This window comes from Pipra filicauda, unplaced genomic scaffold (genome assembly GCF_003945595.2).
Source record: "Pipra filicauda isolate LSUMZ 115617 unplaced genomic scaffold, ASM394559v2 scaffold46_size3722508_pilon, whole genome shotgun sequence".
Lineage (NCBI taxonomy): Eukaryota > Metazoa > Chordata > Aves > Passeriformes > Pipridae > Pipra > Pipra filicauda.
In genome coordinates, this window is record NW_024104609.1 from 1,985,307 (window position 1) to 2,010,250 (window position 24,944).

At 41.1% G+C, this 24,944-nt stretch overlaps 1 protein-coding gene across 2 annotated transcripts in view; it reads left to right on the plus strand.

Annotated features, from left to right (window-relative positions):
* Window positions 1-6,434: 6,434 nt before the first annotated feature.
* Window positions 6,435-24,944, plus strand: part of NKD1 (NKD inhibitor of WNT signaling pathway 1) — a 111,293-nt gene continuing 92,783 nt past the window's right edge. For both annotated transcript variants that reach the window (XM_027732570.2, XM_027732579.2), the window contains exons 1-3: window positions 6,435-6,722; window positions 6,864-6,896; window positions 7,133-7,290. In XM_027732570.2, the coding sequence (XP_027588371.1) occupies window positions 6,698-6,722; window positions 6,864-6,896; window positions 7,133-7,290 (216 nt within the window). In that variant the 5' untranslated portion in view covers window positions 6,435-6,697. The remainder of the gene's footprint in view (window positions 6,723-6,863; window positions 6,897-7,132; window positions 7,291-24,944) is intronic.

Genomic DNA, 24,944 nt, shown 5'->3' on the forward strand with positions numbered 1-24,944 from the left:
AGTTCACGGATTTGTCAATATGGGACAATATAAGTAAATGTATAAGACTTTACCTGGCCATAGTTGTAAATAATAGGACAGTGATCAAGTGACTTTCTCCTTCCTCCACCCCTTCCTGTGGGTTGCCACTTTGTCAGAAGTGACTTTGCACAAGCAGTGTGCTCCCTGTGTAAGGTCTGACTGGTCTTACTCTGTTCCCATGCCAATTATTTTTCTAGCAATAATTTTTCCTTTTTAGAAAGAAAAGCCTCAGTGAGTCACAAAATGAAAAATTAAAACACAAATCCAGCTTCTTGTAATTTGAAAAACCCCAACAACACTGATCAAGCCGCAGCAGAGTGGAGGAGCTCAGCTGGCTTATCTGACAGGAGCCATTTGCTTTAACACAAGACACGTTTCTTTTGTCCGTGTGCAGTGAGTATCCTCTAGAATGGCTATGAAAAGTAATAGGGAATTGTATGATTTAATGGTGACCCTCAGTGCCATGCTTTGAACAGACCTATGTTGTTCTATGTTGTCAGCTGTGGAGTGGGGCTCTCTTCAGTCATCAAAGCATTTAGCAGAGTTTACAGTCTGCTGTTTACATTATTGGCCAGTACTTTACTCTCCTGAATACAGTTTAACTATTCCACCGCCCCTGTGATGAGTATTCTTTTCGGCAGCAGCAGTCCTCACAGCCTTGGAACATTGTTTTTGGACACAAACATACACAAGTTATTAGAACACAAGATCAAAGGAGGTGTCCCACTGTCTTCCTTTCAATGCTCCCATTGTGTTTGTATGCTGAAGCCTGCTAGAGAGTTAGAACCAGAGAAGGGGGAGAAGGGGGGAGGAAACCTTTGTACAAAGGTACTTGTCACTGAGAGAAGCCCATAAAAGATGATGTGAGAAAAGACACCAGGTGGAATATAAACCACCCTTATTGTTAAGAAATGCAAATAAAAATCCTCTCCTATATTAAAACTTTCTTACTTGTCATTTCTTAGACGCTAAAGGAAAGGTTCTGATTATTGAAGTCATGGCAGTACTTTTTGCTTTGCTTCTTTTCTTTTTATGTGTAGCACACTATACATGATGTTGGCAAAAGTTATTTTTCCTCTTTCTCTGCATATTGTTACAGTTGTTAGCAAATTTCATCTCAGCAAAATATCCACTGGAAAAAAAACTCAGAAAAATCACACTTTAAATTATCTCAAAGATTCCATTTTATGAAGGACATTCACAGTTTTGGATTTGTAAATAAACTGCAAGTTCGTTTTATTTGGATAGGAACTGTGTTTTCCTTAGGGAAACTTTGACAGAAAAATTCCCGGTAATTTTGTATGATCTTTGAATTCATTTTGGTGGATCTGCAGTCAGATTCTGCAAATAGATTCTATATCCAACACCCAGTAAAATATACTGAAAAAGGCAGTTGCTTCTAAGTTGCTGGGAAAGCCCTGGCCCAGCTTCCTCAGCTATAGAGAGATACATGTTAGCAAGAGTCTCTCACCTGTTTTAGGCAGCATCAACTGTTTTTTTCACCTTTCCAGTTCTCTGCTGAGCTGAAATCTGGATTATTGAGTTGGCTATGCAAAGTCCTTTGAAAGAGAAGTTGCAGGACACAAGAGGTGACAATTAGTAATTCACAGCAACAAAGCACTTCTAAACTCAAGCCTTCACTGAAGGCAGTTGCTGACCTGGACTTTCAGAGTACTAGATGGGGAGAACAAAGACTAACCTGGCATGAACCTATATCCTCATCACCATGGATTCTTCCATTTCAAGACTTCTAAGATTCGTTTCCCTGAATACAATGAAAAGAAGATGTGATACTACCTGGGAAGGAGCATTTTTGTTGAAGGCAGTACAAAGGACAACTAGCTGTCTCTTGGTGGTTGTTGTAAAAAACATCTCATCTGCTGAATCAACACTTGTCATCCTGAACTACCAGCCCTTTTAAACCCAAGAGCTGTCTCTGTCTGATGAGTTTTCTTGGCTTGAAGATAGGTAAAAGAGAAAATACTTTAATAATGGAAGCTGTATCCACTGGAGTATGGACACATAGTGGTTTAGCAATCTGAGGCTATGAAGTTTGCCAGGGTTTTCTCCAACCAATCATCACAGGCTTTCAGAAAATGTATACGGATAATCTTAAAGAAGGCCTGGAAAAAGTTTCTCATGGTACCTGAGCATGTGTAATATCTGGCAAGTGATGTAGTGAATGTGCTCATTTGCGATAGACATCTTTCTGCTGCACAGGCACCGTGTGAACTTGCCGATCAGTCTTCCTTCCCTCTCTAGGGTTAGGGCAGTTGCTGACATCCTAGAAAAACCCAAGGAAAACCTGTGAAGCAAGTATGTTCAAAGTTGAAAGGATGCCATAGTGCAGACTCGTGCCAAAGCTTTGAGGCAAGAAGCCAAGGCTGCAAAGTTGCTAAAACCGGTAGGTGCTAACATGCCAGATTGCAAAAATGCCTGAGGCAAAAGTGGTGAAAAAACTGCCAAAACCATAGGTACCAAGGACAAAGGCCCAATAGTTAAAACAGTGTCTTGTGTCAGACATCCCATTTGTAAGTGTTAGGAATGAGCAATCAAAGCACTCCTATGATCACCAAAACAAAATTTAACTGTTCTTAAAAGGATCGGTTGTAACTTTGAGAGCAGGATAGTGATTGAGACAGTTGTTGAAGGGATATCATGGCTGTAGGCAATTTTTGTTGATGGAGTAAAAAGGAGTTGGTTGGAAAATGGTTGAAAGGGAGGTTGTGTGATCATCTGTGATTCTGAGAGAGACGAGGATAAAAATTCTGTATCAGCTGGACCCTGGAAATCTTAAGAGCTTAGATATGTTTGACATTATCCCCAGCAATGGTGCTGAGAGCACCAGAAGCATCTTTGGAAACATGTAATTTTATAAGTTTTTCCTTTCACAACTGAGCAACCTTTTCTTAAAGCACTTCTGTACAACATGGACTTAGATTACTTAACACAGAGGAGTAGCCATGCAGCTTGCAGGTTACTGCCTCTATGTGCACATTTTATTTTTTTTTTTTAGAATTACATGGGGTTTTTCCACTTTAAAAAACACATGTCAACCCTCACTTCTTCTGGAGGTCGTCCAACATGACCTGCATGCCACTTCCAGATGGAAGAGAACAGCACCTGACCGTGGCAGGCCAATACCCAACTTCTTTCACCTCCAGCTGGATAGGAACATGGCAGGAGAAGGGAAGAAAAGGAAAGAGATAAAGCAGAACTGGAAAGCACTTGCCCTATTACCCAGGTAGGAAAACCAGTGTGATGCTTTCATCTATCATAGGTATTAGCCCTCCTCTCTCTGCTCCTACATGTGGGAAGCAGCAGCCTGGAGGGAAGGGATGCTTTGCTGCTATCCTGTCTCAGGCAGAGCCCTATTCTGCTGTGGGTGTCAGTGGTTCTGGCATGTGGCCTGTGTGCTGTACAGGGCTTCTCCACTGGTCATAGGGACTTTCTGAGTGTGTCAGTGAAGCCTGCAACAGTTTCTTCTCAGTCTAACCAATGATATAACTCTTGCTATTGCAAATATTGCAATTAATTTTGCTATGCTATTGAATATTGAAAATTAATTCCCAGAGTGGTCTTATTCATTTGCTCCTTGGCTAAAATACATTTCCTATCATCAACTAGTTTATAGTATAGTGAGGTTCTAAAGGGTTTTCCGTCTTCTGAAAAAGTAGAGCATAGTTAGCACTAATGAAAGGGCAATGAATAATACTCTATGTCATAACTTTCTAACTTTAAGAATTCCACTGGGGTCACTGGGTTGAATTAGAGACCCTTTAATCATTAGTACTGTTCTGTGAATGGTCTGCTTTACTCTGATATTTTACTAGACGTCACTACTTAACACACTTGTGACTCCGTGGAAGAAAAAACAAAAGGCTTAGTATGCCTCGGGGTCCTTGTAGTTTGAGGATCATTATAATTCTACTGAGTCAAATCTTGAGGTCCCTGTTTAGTTACACCATGCTAAATCCTCCTGAAGTCAACTGGAATTTGTCTAAGCAAAACCATGCTAAGAATCGCGAGATTTGACTCTTTAAGAATAACTAAAAGTTTCTCTTTCCCAGGTGGAGGAAGAATTAGTTGCAGTTGAGATTCATACTCAGAGTAATCTAACTTGATTGTAATTTTGTTACTCCTGTGCCCAAGCAGTACAGTCATGAATCCCATTGTACACAGTCAGTTACTGACATTTAGAATTCTTTTGTCACGTTTGCTCTCCTGTGAAAACCTTGGTTTTGCGGGGTATGTAATCGCCTGTAACTAAGAAGGGCTTGCTTTAAACTCTAACAAATGTTGCATATGTGAAAGCAGTACTGCACAAGAGTGACGGTGTTACCAACACAAGTCCTTCATCTCCATAACTGGGACACAAGTGGACCTCTGTAATCTGCTGTGAAAGCAAGGGCTTCTTCCCCCAGCCACTTGTTCAGACCTGCTGAACTCGTGACATTTCTAAGGCCTCGTTTTGTTCCTAAGAGCTGAATGATGGAGGCACCATTTCACAAGATAAATGGATAAATTTCTCGTAAACAGTGATATTCCAAATAAAATATTTGCCGATGAAGTTTTAAAAGGGTACTTGAGTCTATGCCAAGCTAAGGAGAAAATAAAATTGGTATTACAATTTCAAATTTCTTAATACGCATCAGAGAGTTTTTACAAGTTTTCACAGTCTAGGTGAGGCTTATGCCCCAAGGAGCCTTGCTTCATCTAAATCACTTTCTTCCCCTCTTTCTCCTCCCCAAAACAAGAGGCAATCTTCAAAGGAACAAATATGTCATTTTAAATACACAACAAAAAAAATGGGCCAAATAAATTATTAAAATACGTAAAAAAGAGATTCACAGAAGAAGCATGTTATTAACTATTTGACAAGTGATTGATGCTGTTGCAATGGCTGCATTTCACAATGCAAGTGTTTCCTCTGCTAGACAGATAAATAGTTGAAATAACGGGAGAAATGACTTTGCAATCATCCAAAGAACGATTTGGCTTTAAATGGTTCATTTAATGGCACTGTGTTGGCTGTGCTGTGTAGTTGTTTCATACCAGAACTTCACCACATCCATGTGCTTTGCAATTCCTTCTAAAAATGAGCTCCAAGCCTGACCCTCCTCTCCCGGTCCCAATTCCCTGCAGAAGTGTTACTACATATGCTTTGAATCTTTTTTTCAGATGAGCTCCCAAGTCTAACTCCTTCCTCCCTGTGCTTGAAACGTATGGATTTGAAAGCACAGATGTGGCCTTGAAGTTTTTGGACCAGGCCCATCCGGGTCAAACCCTACATAGTTTGACTAGTAGTTTCTTGACTAAAATTCTCAGAAGTGTTCATTTTTTCTTGTTCTGAGTCTACTATACACTCCCTTTTATCTCTCCTAGTTGAACTACAAGGATCTCAAGGGAGATGTGATTTTTATAAACAGAAAAATAATGACCAGACAGAAGAAGGAAGCAAATTTTTAATGACTGTGAGAATTGTCTTTAAGAAGCAGCAAGTTTCCTTTTAGTTTATGCTATATGTAAAAAATATACCATTCATAAATTGGAGAAGAAGGGGAGATTCTTTGTAGATCTAATCTGCTTAACTAATAATTAAAAAAAGCTGAGAGAGACTTTGTCCTGTTGCTGCCAGCATTTTAAGTCACTGAGAAAGGGTTCCGGACCTGACCCTGAAAACTGCATTTTGGCGTTAACAGTGACTTCATTAGGATCACTTGTGTGCGAAGGGATGCCCGTGAAAAACAGTTTGCAGGACTAAGTCAATAGACTTTTCCAACTGCTTTTCCAGACATGCTGGCTTCCTTCGCAATCCAGATACCGCCAAGTAGGGACACGAGGGGTTCAGCCCCGCGCCCGAGCACAGAGGAGGCAGCGTGCGGACATCCCGGGGCGCGCTGAGCGCTGTCCGGATCCCTCGGCATCCCTGGCGAGGAGGCGCGGCCGGGAGGCGACCCCGCGGCCCGTGCAGGGACGCTGGTTTCGGGCGGGCGGGGGTGGCGGGACCCGCGGGGGCCGAGCGGCCCCCAGAGCGGCCCCGCAGGGAGCGAGCGCTGCCCGCGGGCCCCGCGCACCCGCGGAGGGCGGTGCTGCCCGGCGGGCGGGAGGGCGGGGGCAGCTCCGCGCATTGTCCGCCCGGGGCTGCGCGGGGCGCGGAGCGGGGCCGGCCCCGCCGCCCGTGCCTGGCTGGAAGTGAAACGCGCCCCTGCTGCTCCTTTTTCTTTTTTTTTTCCTTTTTTTTTTTTTCTTTATTCTTCTTCTTTTTTTTTTTTTTTTTTTTTTCCTTTCTTCCTTTTTGAGCCTCCAAAAGGCTCACTCGCCCCTTTCATCTGCCGCCGCGGCCCAATGGGAAGGCGGAGGCTGCCTGCAAGTGGTCTAATCTCAATGAGGTGTCAATCATGTTCCCCGGTGGGTGAAGTAAGGTCTTTTGTAACCGCCTCTGTCTTTGGGAAAGAGAGGAGAGAGGAGGAAGGCTGGGGCGGAGAGGGGGACGCCGGACCGTGCTGCAGGAGAGGAGCTGAGATTTGAGCTCGCTTGTGCTTAGCAGGGAGAAGCGGAGCACATGGATTTCTAAACACGCTGGGATTTTATATATCTACAAAAATAACAACAAGCGAACCTGACCCTACTGAACACAGTCAAATGAATCGTAATTGCAGATCAATGCAGAGAGATGGGGAAACTTCACTCGAAACATGGTTAGTTCCTTTCACTTGCTACTTCCTTAGCCCCTTCCCCTTATTCGGATTTTTACTCGGTTTGTTGCTGTGATTTTATACTGGTATCTAACGATCTTCCTTTATTATTTCCCTCACACACTTTCCTCCGGATCTGCCTAGCTGCCGTTTGTAAACCCAGAGAAAGTCCAGAAGGTAGGGATGGCTCCTTACTGCTAGTAACTTTGAACGCCTTCCCCCGGTCCGCCCGGCTGCCCCCGGCCCCCTGCCCTCCTCTTCCCTCAACTTTCCGCCGCGGTTTGCGCTCTCCGTGCCCGCCCCGGCTCCGGCTCCAGCCCCGGCTCCAGCCTCAGCCCGGCCGGGAGCGGGGATTGCCGCGGGGGCCGGGCGGGCTCTGCGGGCGCTCAGCGGCGGCATTGTCTCTTTTCTAGGTGATAGTTTTGCGGTGAACGCCTCTCTGGCTCGCAAAGGGCTGGAGGACTGGATGGTGAAGCAGAAATACTCCGGGGGCAGCAGCAGCGGCGGCAGCAGCTCGGGACTCCAGCAAGGCTGCCAGCACCGGGCCGTTTGCAGGCTCTCCAGCGCCAGGGTATGTCAGCTTCCTCGCTGCCCCCCCCCGCCCCTTCCTTTTGAAATAGTGAAAAGCAAAAGCTCTTTCTACATCCCTCTTTCCCTCCCAAGGGGCGGTTGTGCAAATGAAGGTTTTCTTTGCCCTAATGTTGCTCCAAGGGGCTGCCCCGTGGGTGGTTTCCTTCTGTCCTTTGATGAAGTTGGGAGCTGCAGAGCAAACTTGGTGAGGGTACAAAAGCCTGAGGAGTAAGGGAACCTGACTGCTAGTGTCTGGGCAGTACGATTAGAACAAAACCCTTAACAAATAGGAACAAACAGAGAATCTCTGGGAAAAGCCCCGCAGCCAGCCAGTGTGTGCAAGCTTGTGAAGCCAGATTAGTGCACAAGTTTGCCTGTGACATTTTGGCAGGAAAGGAGAAGTCCCTGAAGAGTGTATAGTTATTTATTTGCTCTTTGCTAATAATGTGTGGCTGACTTTCTCCATAAGTTACTGTATATGTCACTTGTCCTGGCTGTTACCACATTGGTCGCTTTCCACCCCTTCTCTTCAGCTCTCCATGTAAACCAGGGCTGGAAGAAATATTTTAGTTACCTTTTTCTTTTATTTATCCTGAATGTTGTCTCTTTAAACAAAAAGGCACGATGGGAGGTAAAGAGACTTAACAATTCTTAGATATGGTCCTCAAAGTGTTTCAGGGTATGATCCAGAGCTTATTGATGTTTACTGAAAGACTCCCATTGACTTTGGATCAAGCCCTGAAAGCTTCATCACTGGAAAGGTAACCTGAGAGATGGGGAGATTGGAATCTGTGCTTCCCAGCAAGCAATGTGGCTCTGAAAGCACATGCAGAGCAGGGCCACCAAACCTCCTGCAGTCTCTTTGGTTTGTCAGCTACCAGTTGTATTGTCAGAAGCTTGGACTTCTTGTGTCTCAGGAAAAATTAACTCACAAGTGGAGAATACCACATTTCAGGTGGGATGTTAAAGTGAGTAGAAGGTGTGTAGTATGGTAAAAGCTAATGATGACTTTTTAGGTTCCACCAGTATTGTATTTCAAGGAGGATAAATTGTGAGAGTTCCTAGAAGCAGGGCAAAGGGAGTGTTTGTAATTGATAAGCATAATCACCATCGGCTTGCAGGTATGGTTGGTTGAAGTGATTTTTATTGTGCTTTACTTGGAAACAATTATGTCCAAATAAAGAAGTTCTCATTTCTAAAAGAACATCCATGTATGATACAGATGCAGAGTAGAAACACATGCTTTTAATTATTTTTCAATTATTTTTCAATTATCACAGTTTTTGTAAGTCAAGCTTTTTAGATGTGTTCTACCTTTCACATGTATATTTTCTAGAAAAGAAGCTCAATTTGCCAAACTAAAACCATAGGTTTAAAATACAAGAGTTAAAGGTAAAAAACTCTGACTTTAGTTTGCGAAATATATTTTCTTCCACAAAGATAATTTGCTTTCTGAAAATAAGGAGAAAATATTTTTTGTCAAAGATACTTTCTATTCATGACACTCTTCAGTTGTCAGCTTCACGAGGTCTGCTCAGCTGGAATGACAGTAGAAAGTATTTTTCTTCTTACTCAAGAGGAAGTCTTCCTCATGATGGCTCAGCAATTAGCAAAGCCATTAACTGAATATTAGTCTGCAGTTTTAGTGTGTTATAAAACTGTAAATAGGTTTAAGTGTTTTTAAAAGCACTGATCCCATGAGGCTTTTTACTGTCATCCTTATAGAGCTGTTTCTGAATGTTCAAAAATATTTGCCATTTACTGTCTAATGTATTTGGTAGTATCTATATGCATATATAGCCAGCTAATTTATGTAGTTTAATTGTCATCCTGTCACAGGCACACTGGGACAGCTACATTAAAGTTCCCTTAAAGTATGAACTTTTGGAATATGGAAGGATGCATTTCTAATCCTACATTGGAACCAGATGTGCCATATGTACAGTCATTTTGACAAGGATTATGAAGTCACAGCTATTGACTCCATAACTGAGATTGCATGATTTCTTCTCTTCTGAGATCTCTTTGATCTCTTGTATAATTATACCAAATGACAAAGTAATTGTAGCCTAACCTCTTGGTTCTTCATTCACCTCAAGATGTAGAAATAGTAGTTGCTTCTACTAATGGTTTACTCACTGGGGATTGTGTGGGACAGTTGTGTAGTCTCAACATCAACCAAAATTCATCATAAAATGTTCATCCTAAAATAAGCTTAAAAGGCTCTGTGAAATGTTACAGTTTCATTGTGTCACAGCTGAAACTTTGGCTTCTCAGTAAAACATTCCTTTGCCCCCAAATAGGTCCTAGTTGCTGTGTTTGTGACTTATGGCAGAAAAAGTTAGATCAAACACTGATGAAAACATCTGCATTCACAGAAACATCCAGCTGAATTAAAAAAAAAAAAATTCCTAGAAATAATTTTCCTACTAGGAATCCTTACCTAGAGCTTTGTTCATGGTGGTTTTGTTAGGTAGTAGGGCATATTTGGTAAAATCTAGTTCACTCCAAAGACCTGTTGATGGGAGAGGAGAGCACTTAGTGTCTTCCAAGTCTGAAACTTCAAAGATTTGAATAATTTTTGTCAAAACTTGGGTGTGATAGTGCAATTTGACATATATTACTCTATGTAAGCCAAAAATTCTGTCTAGGTTGTAATTGGAAGGCTGTTTCCCTGAAGAGCAGAGGCACTGAGTTGTTTTGGTGAAGTTAGTCATACAGGAGAGATGACACTGAAGTTCAGGGGATTCATGTAGCATTTTACAAGAGGAATGAGTGACTAATACAGGAAAACAATAAAGTTTCATTTGTAGTCCTCTCTAGAATGATTGAATTTAAAGTAGTTGTGGAGGGGAGGTCTTTACATCAGTTCACTCAAGGGGTGTTTGGCTCAAGCAGAGCTCAATTATACAACGCCTTTTCTCCTTCTGAACGGAAGTTTTGAGAGTTTCTTGGCTAGAGCAGACTTCCCTCAGCTGATGTGTTGTCCATGTTGTGTCCTGTCCATCTGTGTCTCCCTCCTCCAATTCACTGAAAGAACAGTCATTAGTGTCCAGCTACTACCAAACGCACCAGCCATCTGAGGAGGATCTCCTGGTAAACTGCTGGGTGAGGGCATGAGCCAGAGGAAGGGGAGCGTGTCCCAGACATGCACTCGAGGTGTGTGTGAAGCTGCCGGTGCTGGGCCGGGAGCTCTGATCTCATTAAACCATTGCCACCCGCCCAGCAGGGGCTGCTCTGCTCTAAACGTTTTAATGACTCTGGAGGCTGAGGGCTGGGCTGCAGCCTTCCACATCATGTAGGATTAAATAAAAAAGGAATTCTGTTCCATCCACGAAAAGTATGAGGTCCAGAGTCAACTTCTAGTTCAAAGCTAATTGAAACCACTGAGGCTGTAAATCTGTTAGAGCAACTGAATACATGTCTTTTGCTGCTTCATGACAGAGCTACCTTGTACCCAGAACAGTTTTCTGATGCTGTATAATTCTTAAGCTTAAATTTACTCAGTGTGTTTACTTTTGCAAACTATTTTTGGAGATGCACATTGTTTGCAAATATTCAAGTATTTATTTATTTAACTGAGAAGTAGTTTAGTGCTAGAGGGACAAATTTTAAATATGACATTCGCTTAGTTCAATTTACTTTTATCTTCAAAGCCATAAGAAATTTTACTGGTTTCTTGTGCGTCTCATTGAGATCTGTGCTTGGGAATGGAAAAAATATTGTGTTTTTAATTAATACTTAAACCAACTCTCAGTGAGTCCCATTGAAGGTGATCGTTTTAGGTAAAATAGGAAAGACTTTAGCTTACCACTTCTGCTGGGCTCTTTGGTGCTAGTGATCCTCTTGTTCAACCCTAATTGATACTAATTAGAGTTGAATATCTGGTTTGGGACTAATACAGTATGAAATGCTGAGGCACATCAGTACTTCAGAGGTGGGGCTTGTTCTCCATTTGTTCTGTGCCTGTAACTGCCAGTGACATTAATGGGCATTCCTTGCATGGCTGAGAGGAGACAACACCAGTGTCAACTTCACTGCTCCTCTAGTATGATCAATCTTAAATTAAAAAAAAAAATCCTTCCCAGTCCCCCACTGCTAAATAGCATATGTGTGTGTGTGCATATTAAAAATACATCGCCTTCTGGAAGACACAGCTGGGGAGGTCATTCATCCAAAATGAAAATAAGAAACAGAAAAGAGACTTCTTTAGTGGTATGTGCATACTATGGCTTAAAGGCTGTTGAAATGGAAGATGTAATTGTAGCACTATTTTGGGGTGATTTCAGGGGTGGAATGACATTTGAAAGATTGCCTTCGTACTGATATGGTGACAAGAGCAATGAAAATTTCCTTGGATGCTATCTTGTGTGACTGCTTGAAGTGATCTTTTTAACTGAAATATTTTCAAGTCCATTAATGTCAGTATTGTATAGATAATTATTTTTATTGACTCTGAGGATTAAAATAAACAACAGACTCAGCAGTGACAGATACTGGTATGACTAAAAAGTATTTTAATACACACAAATATTCTGTGTGGCGTTCAAAATAAAATTGCCAAACTTTGTATTGATAGAGAGAAAAGTAGAATCTTATTTAGTGTTGAAATTTGGTGCCAACAAACCAAGATAATTTAATTAGTGGTGCACACAGTATATCTTGACAGCTCTGATTTGGGAAAACTATAATATGAATATTAACAATCAAAGAGTCTCTGAAAGTATTAGTGCCATGGTGATGAGATTAGTGAATTGGCCAATACTGTAGCAGAAAGCTGGATTCCAAGGGAATTATCCTTGAATGATACCAGTTGGTGCAATTAAAAGCCACAATTCAGTTGCCATATGGAAAGTGTTAGGCATCCTTACATGGTTTCAAAGCTATGTGCCAGAGGTTAAATTGACATATGAAGAAAAGCATAAATTAAATATTTTGTGTTATGACATTAAAAGTTGAGTTTGCTTGAGCCATATGGAGGAGGTGGATGGAAGACAGTCTGTATTTCATCAGGGCTCGTTTTATAGGTCTTTCAGATTTACTGTGGTGCACTTTTAATTTGGCATGTTGATTGGAAAGCTGAATGGCCCGTGAAGTTTCTGCAAACAGTCTCATTAAAATAACTTTTTTTTGATCTCTAACAACCCTCTCTATCCCACCTCCTCTAAAGTGGAGTTAGTTTGGTGTTTGTAAGAAGAAAGCATATTCTGTGTAGTAGCTGGATGAAGTCCTCATCTATGTCTCTTGGGCTCCCGATAGTCCCTGTTGGCTTAGTGAAACCTTAATTCTTCTGGATAAGAAGGCCTTGGTTATGGAGTACACTTTCTTCTGTAAATTGGAATGAAAAGTAACAACAATATGGTACATTCTTTAATGTCTTAAATGTAAATAATGTAGTCCAGACTTCACACTAAAACTTTAGTTAAAACAAAAATGGGACATTTGCAACACATGATTGTCGACATATGGGAATGTTCTTTTCAGCAGCATTCATTAATAGAAGGGTTTTCTGTAGGTTTTGAGATCTGTAATAAGACCCATGAGGGGCTCGGTAAGTGGCTATTTGTAGGCACCCTTCAGAAGAAGAAGATCTTAGTTGACTTTTATGATTTCTTTTGAGTTGGGTTATGAACAGAGGAAAGAGAAGTCTCTTGAGTACTGAAACTTTGTAGGAGTTAGTTTTTCCAAAGCTGGGGAAATAATTGTTCGGTGATGATATTTAAATCAAAATGGAACGTTGTTCCCAGTGCTGCAGATGTTGGCCTTTATAGAAATCCTTGCAGATGGATTTTGCGTCGTGAATGTCAGCATCAAAACTGGTTGGAAAGTAAAAGGTAGATGTTCACATGTACAGAATACTTGAAGTTTTTTTTTTTTTTTTGTAATGGAACTACTTTTCTAGTTGATATACTTGTTACTCTAAATACTTATGAGTTTTCAAACTATGTGATATTTATGGATATCTTTTCATGGAAAGTGAGGCATAGTTTTAGCTAAAAAAATAATGTGAAGAAATGGTCAAATATACTTTCTCTGTGAATTTATTTAGTCATATCTGCCAACATTGGCAGCAAAACTAAGCTTGTATTTACTCCTACAGATTAACTACAGCTATGGGAGACTAAGTTGGCCTGTATTCCATTCAAGAATTATTAACCAAGTTCCAAATGCAAAATCTTCATTGTGTCTGATTTCTGAGCCAGCAAAGCATGTTTGTATTGCAGTATCTCATGACATTTGTCTTGGGTGGTGGAACGCCAATGGTGTTGGCTGTGCTGAAAGGGCTGTGCATTTAGTGTAAGCTAAGAGAAAAGGGAAATGATTTTTGCTTGTTCAACTACTGCTCTCCTGGTCTCTCTGCAAGGGGTGCAGTTGTACAGTACGTTCACTCTTTGTAAGCTTCTGGATTTATTGTCAGAAGAGCAATATGGCATATAAATTGTCTTCTAATTTGAAGATGACACTTCTGAACATGTGAGACATCCTTTTTTGAGCTGGAAAAGTCCTGTACAGTTAGTGTCTTCCAAACAGACTGCTGTCATGTAACCACATGTACACTGTTTAATAAGGACTGATCCGTTGGCTTGCTATGGGAGTGGGCATTCCAACAGGCTTATATCTGCAAAGAAGTGTTCAGCTAGATTCCTTAATCCCTGTAAGTTTGTGTCTCACATGAGCTGATGGGTGCCTGTCATATGTCAGAAATACTTCTGGGTTAGTCATACAGAATCCAGTTTGAGGAAGGGAGTGCTGCAGTCTCTTGTTGGGAGGTCCTATAACACTTGTGAAATTGAGTAGCACTGGCTTCATTTGTGTTTGTCAGAGTAAGTAGAAATGAGACAAGGAAGGCCAAGGCTCATCTGGAATTAAATCTGGCCAAGGATGTCAAGGAAAATGAGAAGGGCTTCTTCAAATATACCAGTAACAAAAGGTTAACTAAGGATAATGTGGGCCCATTACTAAATGGAGGAGGGACCTTGGTAACAGAGGATGCAGAGAAGGCAGAGCTACCAAATGCCTTCTTTGCATTGGCCTACATTGACAAGACCAACCCTCAGGAATCTCTGACCCAGGAGAACAGGGTGAAAGAATATTGAAAGGAAGACTTTCCCTGGGAGGAGTAGCCAATACCTCAGAGTGCTGGGTAGCCCTTCAGAAGGACCTTGACAGGTTGGAGAGATGGGCAGAGAAGAACTATCTGAAGTTCAGCACAGGCAAGGCATAGTCCTGCACCTGGGGAGGAACAACTTCATGCACCAGGACAGAGTGGGGCTGTCCTGCTGGAGAGCAGCTCTGCCGAGACGGGCCTGGGGGTCCTGGTGGACAACAAGCTGTCCCTGAGCCAGCAGTGTGTCCTGGGGCACAAGAAGCTCGTTGAGATCCTGGGATGCATTAGGAAGAGTGTTGCCAGCAGGTTGAGGGATGTGATCCTGCCCCTAAGCCCTGGTGAGACGCATCTGAAGTGCTCTGTCCAGTTCTGAGCTCCTTAGGACAGGAGAGACATGGAGCTCCTGGATTCCAGTGGAGGCTGCAAGGATGATCAAGGGACTTGAGCACCTCTCTTATGAGGAAAGACTGAGAGAGTTGGGCCTGTTCAGCCTTGAGAAGAGGTAGCTGAGAGGGGACCTCCTCAATGTCTATCAGTATCTGAAGGGGGGGTGTTAAGAGGCTGGAGCCAGGCTTCTCTTACTGGTGCCAAGCAATAGGACAAAAGGCAATGGGCAGAAACAGATGCGCAGCAAGTTCCACCTGCACATCTTTACTGTGTAGTGACCATGAACAGATTGCCCAGACAGGTTCTGGAGTCTCTGCCACCAGAGATATTCAAGAACCATCTGCATGCAAACCTGATCCGTGTGCTCTAGGATGACCCAGTTTAAGCAGGGACTTTGGACCAGATGACCCTGTACCACTGTGGTGTCTTCCAACTTGACCATTTTGCGATTCTGTGGTGTGCCCTATTGTATGTTATAGGGCAGTAAACAATCCTATTGTTTTAGTCTATAAAACTTTTGGTGCAGTAAATATTTTTGCTCCTCAGATGACCAGACAGTGGCCACAGGAGACTGAAACACCATCGGTCAATGGCCAAGAAGAGCCCTGCAAAAATATGTGTAAAAGCTCCCACCACACACTAATCTCTCAGCAGGGGTAAGAAAAGACCCTGTGGTTCCCTGGTCCAAACCAAGGTCCCTGCTAAACATATATGAGAAGGAGTTGTTCTTTAAACCTGGAGCTGTTAATAAAATTTAATACTTGTGGACAAGACTTACTGGGCCAGCAGTTTTTCTACTTTTTGTCAAAGCTCTGGTAGTTTGGTAATTTTCTCCAATAACTCTTCTCAATCTGAGAATTCAGTGGAACTCTGAAGCTCATCGAGCTGACTGCGAGAGGGTGTCTTGCCTATATCTTGAAAAGGGCTATGTACTGGTCTTGTTTAAATGGGTTTGGATTTCAATGCAGGCTCAGTGGCTCTGGTCCCTTGTATCATTTGCAATGAGAAGGCATTGAGAATGTGAGATCCTCCCTTAAATGTGGGAGATCAGTTATGTTTTGAGGAAAATTTGCAGCAGAGAACTTCTTAAGTGCCTGTAATTTTCAGCCATGTATCCTTGGACTTCTAACTAACAAATGCAGGCAGTGTATGTTGCTTTAGCTCAGAGGTGGATTGGCATGTGGTCAGAACAGTCTGTACACTGTCCATCCAGAGAAATACTTTGTATTTTGTGATTAGGGTGGAATTTAATGCATTTGGGGGCATTACTGTGGCAGCTTTAAAGGGATTAAGTATATTGAGGTTCCTATTAAAGTGTAACATTGTGATTCAAGATCTGTGAAAGAAAATCATGCATGGGTGTTTGATCTTGGGGTGCAGCCACACATGCTGTGAGGCATAAAATAAGGGGATAGACTCAGTAGGGAAGTGACAGAACAAAGTACTGTCTTGCAGGAGAAATGGGATTTGGGAGCAGCCTCGGATCTTTTGATCCATACTCTGATGCGAATGATGAGTGGTACAGAGGTGACAGATTTGTCTTGGGGGAGGAAGGAGAACGGTGGGTAGTGTGTCGCATTGCCCTCGGAGATAGTTTGCTGTCTGATTCCCCAAAGGTTTGACAGTGATAGATAAGGACTAAACCTCTTCTTGTCCTACCTTAAAAAATCTTTTATAGTTCCAGGACAGTCAGTTCCAAGAGTTAGGTAAAGAAGGTAGTAGCTGTAAAGCTAAGCCTTATGTGTTAAGTGCATATAAAGAACAAATGCCTTTTTGGGGGAGTGGGAATTTTCTCTGAGCATAGAGTGTCCCAGTCCTGGGCTCACAGAATAACAAGCAGTCTCTGTGTTGCGTAAGATGCTGTGGTTAAGCCTGTATCAGTGTTTCTGTAATAAACTACTCTTTTTGAAACAATAAATAATAATTTTGCTTGTGAACTTTCCAAGTCTCTCTCTGTTCATATAGTGTACGTGTGTGTACACTACAGACACTCATTCCCCTGTAAAGACAGAACATCAGAGTCTAGCAAACAGAGTATCTGTCATTCCAGCTGAGCAAAGGTCTAAGGCAATAACCCAAAATATCCTGGAAGAAATTCTAAAAAGCATTGAAGAAATCAATCGTCTGATCCTAGAGGAAGGTCTTTGATGTAATCCCAGTAAGTTTATACTGGGAGCCTGCCTATTTCTTTATGGTCAGCCCTAGACTTTCTATATGAAAAGTGGATCAAATAATTTCATAAGCTCCTGCTATAAAAAAAGAGGGTTGATAATTTTCTAAAGCGTACACACTGTTTAAATGTAGATTGTGGCTTTTAGCAGAAGCCCAGGTGGGGAGGAAAGGCTTTTCAAAACAAGTACTTACAGGAAAATAAATAATACTTTGATATTTTTTCCCATGGAAAAACTGTGCCTCATTTAGCCTTCCCGAATATTTAATTTTATTTTGAGGATAAACTTCATAGGTTATCTCAGTTAAAGCCATTTTTATTTATGCAAAGCTTATGTGCAAGGTCTTGTTCCTGATGTGGATATGTATGCAAAAGTAGTTTTTTTGAATACCATAAATAAATTACATTTAAATGTATATTTTTAACTAATTCAGTGCAGTTAGGTAAGACTGTTTTTATAATTTTACAAATTCTGCATTATTTCTCGGTTATGTTTTGATGCAAAATCCCTGCTCTAGTAGAGGGGAAACTTCTCATTGCTTTTAGTGCTTTTGTATTGGGTTCTCTACCACATCAGTGAAAGATGAGGGAAGGTTCAAGTGGTGAGACTAATAGTCCTTTTATCTGGCAGCTACATTGCTGATGTAATGGCAATGTATTTTCCCCTGAAGATGCAGTTTATCTGATCATTTTATGACAGGTTCACAAAAGTTTTTCCCAGCTGTACTGCCACTTAAATTCCTATTTGTAATTAGCAATGTAATTTTGCAGATAGGTTTAAAAAGCATTTTTTGAAAGAGGCTATTCCCACAGCACTGCTTAATGCCCATTAAAATGACACATTTTTATTGTATGAAGGTTGTTTTTTATCTGTTTAGGTTGATTTGTTCAAGTATTGAACCACAGTGTCATTCTTTTTTTTTTTTTTTTTTTTTTTTTTTTTTTTTTTTTTTTTTTCTACTCTAAGGCTGTTTTCCATCATTTATTTATGACCAATAGGAAGCACACAAAATCATTAACTCTGGACTAATGCACACCATAAAGAAGTAAATGAGATCTCTTTCTACATAAGCTATTTTACAGGGCTTTACTTGGAAAGACAGTTGCTCTTGGATTAGAACATGGTGATGTGTAACAGAAAAGAATGAAAAAACCCAGCATTTGGAAAGGAAGTATTGTACTCACTGATGCTACATAGACTTCATTGGAATTTGGTCATCAGCTTTATTATGGCACTCTTTTCCAAATGTGTTCTTTTTGTTGTTGTTGTTGTTTGTTTGTTTGTTTTTAAATACCATTTAGAAGGAAAAAAAAGAAAATGTTTGTGAGAAATGTGTGCTGAAAGTCAAAAGTAAGGCATGTTGAAGTAGCTCTGTGTCCTTGAGCATTTGCTGTTACCCAGGAGGGACCAGCTAGGCTGCAGCATGCAGATGTTGCTTGTGCTTATTCATTAAAAGTACATGTGCTGTTTAAATACAGAACAAACCTCTGCTAAAACAATTTATCCTTAGTCTATAACCACCTTTAATTTTCCCCATTTTGGAAAGACAGAAACCAAAGGCACTGCAGTGGGAAGCCCCCTGGATTTGCCAGTAATTGAATAACAGACAATGGGTAATGTCCTGTGGGAGAAGCAAAAAGACTGTGAGGTCCCTTGTTAGCTCTGCAACAGTAATCTGACCCTCCTCATGTATTTCTGATGGCAACACTGACAGTCCTGTCTCCTCAAAAATGAGGGGAATTTTGCCACCACTGAGAAAAGTAGGAAAGATGGTCAAACACAGAAGAGTAGAATGGTTGGACAAGAAAAATGCTAATATTGTGCCTTTAGGGGTATGTTTTAAGAAAGGAAAAAGTCCTGGTCTACTGTATGGTCCAGCTGTCTCCTAATATCAGCAGGATCCCTGTCCAAAGACAGGGTGAGGCTCGCTCCTTCCACGGTATCAACTGACATGGGGTCTAGTCAAAATTTACTGTTATTAAATATCAATTCCAATATCCAGTACTATGAGGACTGGATAGGCAGTGCTGCCTTCAGTTAGAGGCTCTTTTCTGAGAGGCATGGCTGTCAGAGAGACATGCCAGATCAGAGGTGGATTTGCTTTAAATTGTGTTGGCACAGCTTACTGATGCCAGCGGGCTGGGTGCTAATAGCTGACGGCAGAGCTGGGTGGAGGGAGGTAACTCTGCTGGAAAAGCAGTCTTCTGTTGTTCAGTCTTATCTATCTGTAAATGGGGAGGGGAAAAAAAAAAAGTGTTACCTGGACTTAGCTGTCCACAGTCAAGAATCTTTCTTCTCATGACGATGGTGACTAGCAGTGTTTTGTGTCATACCTAGCTGCATGCCAAACTGTATTGTAAGCTTTGTGCAATACTGGTTTGCAGTGTCCCTTCTTGCAGGGTGACGCTTTCCTTCTGTGTCAGCACTGCCTTGTCCGGCACCACCCTTTCTTCTGCTGACCAAGGTCTGCTTACGGCTGGGTTTCCCAAACTTCACGTGTCTGTTGGAACTGCCTGCCTGTGTTGTACAGAGAAATGGTACATGCTTTGACACGCAGTTTTTTGACTATGCTGTTGATAGGACAGGTTTTTGGAGTGAGTGATCTTTGTGGAATATAAAGGGTTACGTTGTTGAAGTTACACAGGCGCCAATCCACTGGCACACCGCAGGTGATCTCGGAGTGAATGTTGTTTAAAGCGCCTGTCCCACGGTTTCACAAATGTGCTCTGACCAGAGGATGTTTTTCTAACTTCAAAGGGCTTCTCAGGCTGGCTTGGTGCCTCACAGACTGAGTCCACAATTCCTCTGCTCGTGATGTGTTCTAACCATGTGTGATTTTTTTTTTGGTATGTGATGTTTTCTTAAAGCGGCATTGACCTGTGTTCAAGTGAAACTTGCTCTTAAGCTTGTAAACACAAACTTGTCGTGTGGGCAGTTTTCATCTTAACTTGATGTGTGTATTTTTTTTAAGAGCAAGAATAGACATCAAAAGGAGGAGTAATTTATAGGAAAAGAAAAAAAAAAAAAGAAATAAACTTATAGCAGACTTTTCAGTTGCACCATCCAGGGGCTTTTCCTTGAAGATCAAAGTGTGGGTCCTTTGCTGGCCATAAGGAGAAGAGCGTGTTTCCACCTTTGGCAATGCGAGTGGTACAGTGGGTTACTTTGTCTGAAATGTGCCTCTACTCAGGGTGTGTGTAAAGGGGGAACATAAGGCAAAAAGGAGTGGAAAGTGAAAAGAGCTTAGGATACTTATCAGTGACCTGATCTTTTTTTTTTTCCTCTGATCTTTTTTTTTTTTCTTTTCTTCTCTCCCTCTTTAACAATGTTATACTGAAATAAACTTTTAGAAACATGTCTGTATGGTTTTTAGATATTAAAGGTTTGTTTTTCTTGTATAGTACTCTGTAGTATAGTTTTCTGAAGGGGATTACATTTGATTTTTAATGCTGAGAATTAGAAATGGCTGATATGTTGTGGGCCAAATTCTTTTACTGTTGAAATCCATTAACTCTGTGGAGAGCAGGATTAGGCTCTGAAATATCTCCTGAGGTACACTCTGCTACAGTAGCTATGGTTGTGAATCTGGAAGATGTGTTCACTAGGTTGAATTGGTGGACACTGTTTTTTTGCAATGTTTTTTGCATTCAGTAAGACTAGAAAAAGTAGGCTAGTTTGAGGCTTTAAAGCAATAATTTTTAGTTTACTGTTATTGCTATTATGGATGGTTTTGACCATATTGCAAAAAAAAAAAAAAAAAAAATCAAACAAAAACGGAGCAAAACAAACCCTTTCTTCAAAGAAACCAATACCTTACAAGCCAGACCATAATACTCTCTGTTTGGCAAGGGATTGAGAAGTGTCATCTGTTGTGGGAGTAAAACATCACTGTGAATGGCGTGCCATGAACAATATATCTCAGCTGTGCAATGAAGTTTCACACCTCTTGAGTATCAGTACTGCAAAGTAGCACTTAATAATTAATCCAGCTTTCAGATGCAGCTTGATCCCAAGGTCCTCATCCAGATGAGATCCTGAAGATGTTAGTGATGTCTAGGACCTGAGCCCTAGCAGTAAACAACCTGTGCTACCCTGCCATCCAATGGTTATCAACAGGAACCATCCCACCACGTTTATTTTGGCTGGTTTGGAAGCAGGTGGCCAGAATGAGTTCCTAGTTTCAAAGTCACAGCTGCTGCTTTGAAACTGTGTAAGAAGGGCTTTGGTTTCTTAACACAAAATAACTGAGCTGCTGTTTAGTATTAGAGCATCATTATTCTGGGAAATGCACTCTTTGTTTTAAAAATATCTTCTGTATGGAGGTTGAAAGTTTATACCTCATGATTCTAAGGTCAAAGAGCTGAAAAGGTTCCTTGTTTGACTGATGATTGTAAATACTTAAGAATTCCTCAGTGACTTGAAATGAATGGAATCTGGAGCTAGTATTAAAATTGATAACACTATTAGAAACACAGAGCTACTGCAGGGATTTGTTGTTTGTTGATATTACATAATTTTGGGGGGGATTTTTTTGGGTAACTATAATTTAAGATTTTATCTTCTTTAACTTGATGTCTTTGTGACAGTTATCCCCAAAATGTTACGTGTTTATCATTAAATCAATTAAAAGACCAAGTGGACTTTATACCATCACAATAATTATTCTGTGATTAAGTAGAAGGAAATGCTCTACTACAAATCCCCATTTCCTCTCCTCGTAAAATTTTGTTTTAAAATGAGTCTTCTTGGGTGACTTTTTCAGTAGAGTCAGCAACAGTGTCAGCAGAATGGTGAATTTGTGTCACTGAAAGTATAAAGAGAATTCATGAAGGAGTTTGTGTTAAGCATAGTTTTCTTTTTTATAAAAAAAGATTCTATTCACTGTGGTTTTTTTCTTCTTTTGTATTCTTTGCTACCTTATGATATTATAATGTTTTTTGCCTACTTTCAAAATTTCATAGATATATATTTATAAAAAATACATGTCATGTAAGCCTTTTTCTAGTGTAAGAGAAAGTACATTTTATGCAGGGTACACAGCATGGGGTTTTCTGGGCCTTCAATCTCATTTGATCCTGTCTCACAAGAAATATATCAAACAGAAATGAGCAAAATGCAATCCCTTCAGACTGGGTGAAAATGCAGTCTTAAGAAAGAAGACAAAAGAGGGCTGGTTAGAGGAAAGGCTGGACCTTTCCTCTGAAAGGAGGCCTGAAAAAAGCAAGTGGGCAGAGAAGAGAGTGTTTCTTCAGTTTATGTAGACAGGCTTAGTAAAGAATGGAAAGGGCAAAATTAGGGTTCATCTAGTGTTGAGGACATAGTGAAAGAAATGAATCCAACTTGCATGCACAGGATATAGCAAATCATTGACTTGGTTGTTAAGGGGAAGAGGTGAGAATGGGCTCATCTGAAGTACAGGCACCACAGATGGGATGTCTGGGCTGTGCCCTTAATCCTTTTGGCTTCAATCATAAAATAAATTTTGCTCATATTTTTATCTTGTGACAGTAATTACGAGTAGCTCAGTCTTCTGGAAGCTGCATGTTCTAGTGCAGCACTTCTTAGATTTAGCCATTAGCACGTGGTGCTGGACCACCACCTATTTTATATACAGGTGTATATCACAGAATCCTTGCAAAGTTAAAGCTCTCTGTGGTTCAGGCACAGGTTTCCTGCAGTCCTTGCACCTCTGATAACAGGGTGTGTCTTTGCTAACTGGGCTGGCTGGTGTTGCCCCTCGGGTCTCTACTTAGCGGTTGGGATCTCCATGGTAGGATGTCAGCCCTGTTGTACTTAAGGAGATAGGGTAATAGGTTAAATACAGCTTTCTTAAGCTCTGTGGATCACAAGGTAGGTAGTCTTTGAAGTCATCTGAGATTAGAAGACTGGTCTGACGGCTGGGATGTGAGGCTGGGAGGTGTTTGTGACGTGGGTGGTCAGAGATGGATAGCCATTGCTGTGGTGTTATCTGGTCTCTGAGACTCTGAATTTGTGGCTTAAGTATGAAGTCCAGAAGCCATGTATTTTAGTCCAGATCCTAGCTTCAGCAGTATATCCTTTCTAAAGTTGCTCAGATCTTCGCAGAGACCCAAAATAGCGAAACACTTGCCACTCATTTAGTCTCATTTGTCTTCTCTTAGAAACTAGTGACTTTATCCACTTTTTCCCACTTCCCCACCAGAGAAATATTTACAGTTCATGAAGAACTTCAGTTCCAGCTGTACACTTAATTAATTGCCATGTTTTTATGAATAAGCCAGGTATTTATCATGTAATTCCTGAGCAAAGTAAGAAAATAATGAAAAAAGAATGTTTGAATGGCCCTTGACATTTATATAATCTCCCCTTGCAAAATAATCCAACCTCTTAGATTGTTTCTTTTGCTCTACAGTAATCTTCCTAAAATGTTTGAGAAAGGAACATTTCTGAATTGTCCAGCTCTCGTCACAATCCAGTGGTTCAAGAAGTCTAATTCTAAAAAGTTTATATTAATCAAAGCAGTTCTAACATATGGAGAAAAAAGACATTTTAATTCTCACTCATCCAAATGAGGGTCTGTATGAGGCTATAGAAGGTGGTGAGAGGGACACGTCTTTCTTATATGAGCTGAATCTCCTTTTTTGTGGAGCCCTCTCCAAGGACACGTGCATTCAAGCGAGGTAGACTTCCTGCTTATTGTGGTACCTTGCTCTTGGTAATGCATATAAATTCAGTGCAAGATTAATAGGAATGTAGCAGAGCATATGGCTGGCATATGTATAAATCATAATAGGTATATAATAGAGGATGAGGAGAATGCCAGATTTTTATCACTGTTACTGGGTGAAATGGCCATAACTAAAGGGGGAAGGAAAAGGTTTGTTAAAAGTTTGACTAAAGACTAGCTCTGATACACCAGCTAGATTTGAGGCTTTGCGGGGAGATGAGCTTTCTTTTTCTGGTGTTTGATTGAATAATGAAATTACCCTCTCTTGAAGGTTATTCTTCGGAGCAGCAGAGTTTGTACATGAGTGAAATGCATGTCAAAATGTTTACAAAGAACTGAAGTGGAGTGGTGAGTCAAAGCAGTAGGCTTTTCTTTGCACTGGCTTTGTAATGGAGAGCCTTATAATGAGGGTGAACTATGCCTCCTATTCTGGTGGGCCTTTGTGCTATCTGCAGCACAAAGTGGAGCAGGTTTACAGGTTAATTAACACCTCTTCCCTCCTGCTTTGGTGCTGGCTGTGATGTATCACCCACGGTCATACTTAGAAATGGTGACTGATGGTTAGTGATGGATACTCCCAAGCTTTTTAGTTGTTGCCACTAAATTCTCTGCTTCGAATGTCATTTATTCTGTTAAACAATAGAGAGCACAGTTAAATGTACGGTGCTGAAGAAGCACTTATTGTCCTCTCAGCCTGGCAGCAGTGAGCACACCCCCACAGCTGCTGTGCTGCAACCAGTCACATCCCAGCCTGTAGCTTCCTTGCTCCCCACTTTTTTAAATATGAGAATTCAGACAAATTCTTCCTAAAGGATTTATAGCATCTCAAACCCTGTTATTATGTATTTAAGGATGATTTTTCTGAATATTTAATTGTAAGGATGGTTTTAGTCTAACAGCTCTGTGGTTTTGGAGAGTTTGGTCACTCTGGCTGGAATCATTGTACTTTAGTGTATGTGCTGGATAAAAGCATTTGTTGTTGATTCCCTCTCCCAACCCACCTCCCTTTGGACACTGTTCTTTGCCACCTATTGCCCTCAGATCACACTTTCTCAGCAGTTGCCCTGTGCTTCTTTCTTTCCCTCCCAGTTCCTCAAGTCTCAACACTGTATGTGTTAGATGCTTCTATTTTAACAGCTATTGCCTTTCCCTTAGCTTGATTTAAATGCTACATTGTTCAGAAACTAAATCTTGGGGGAGAAACAAAGCCACGTGGTGGTCTAACTAGCAGGGTGCACATCTGAGTGTGGAATGCCAAGCATCCTTTTGCCATCTTGTGTTGG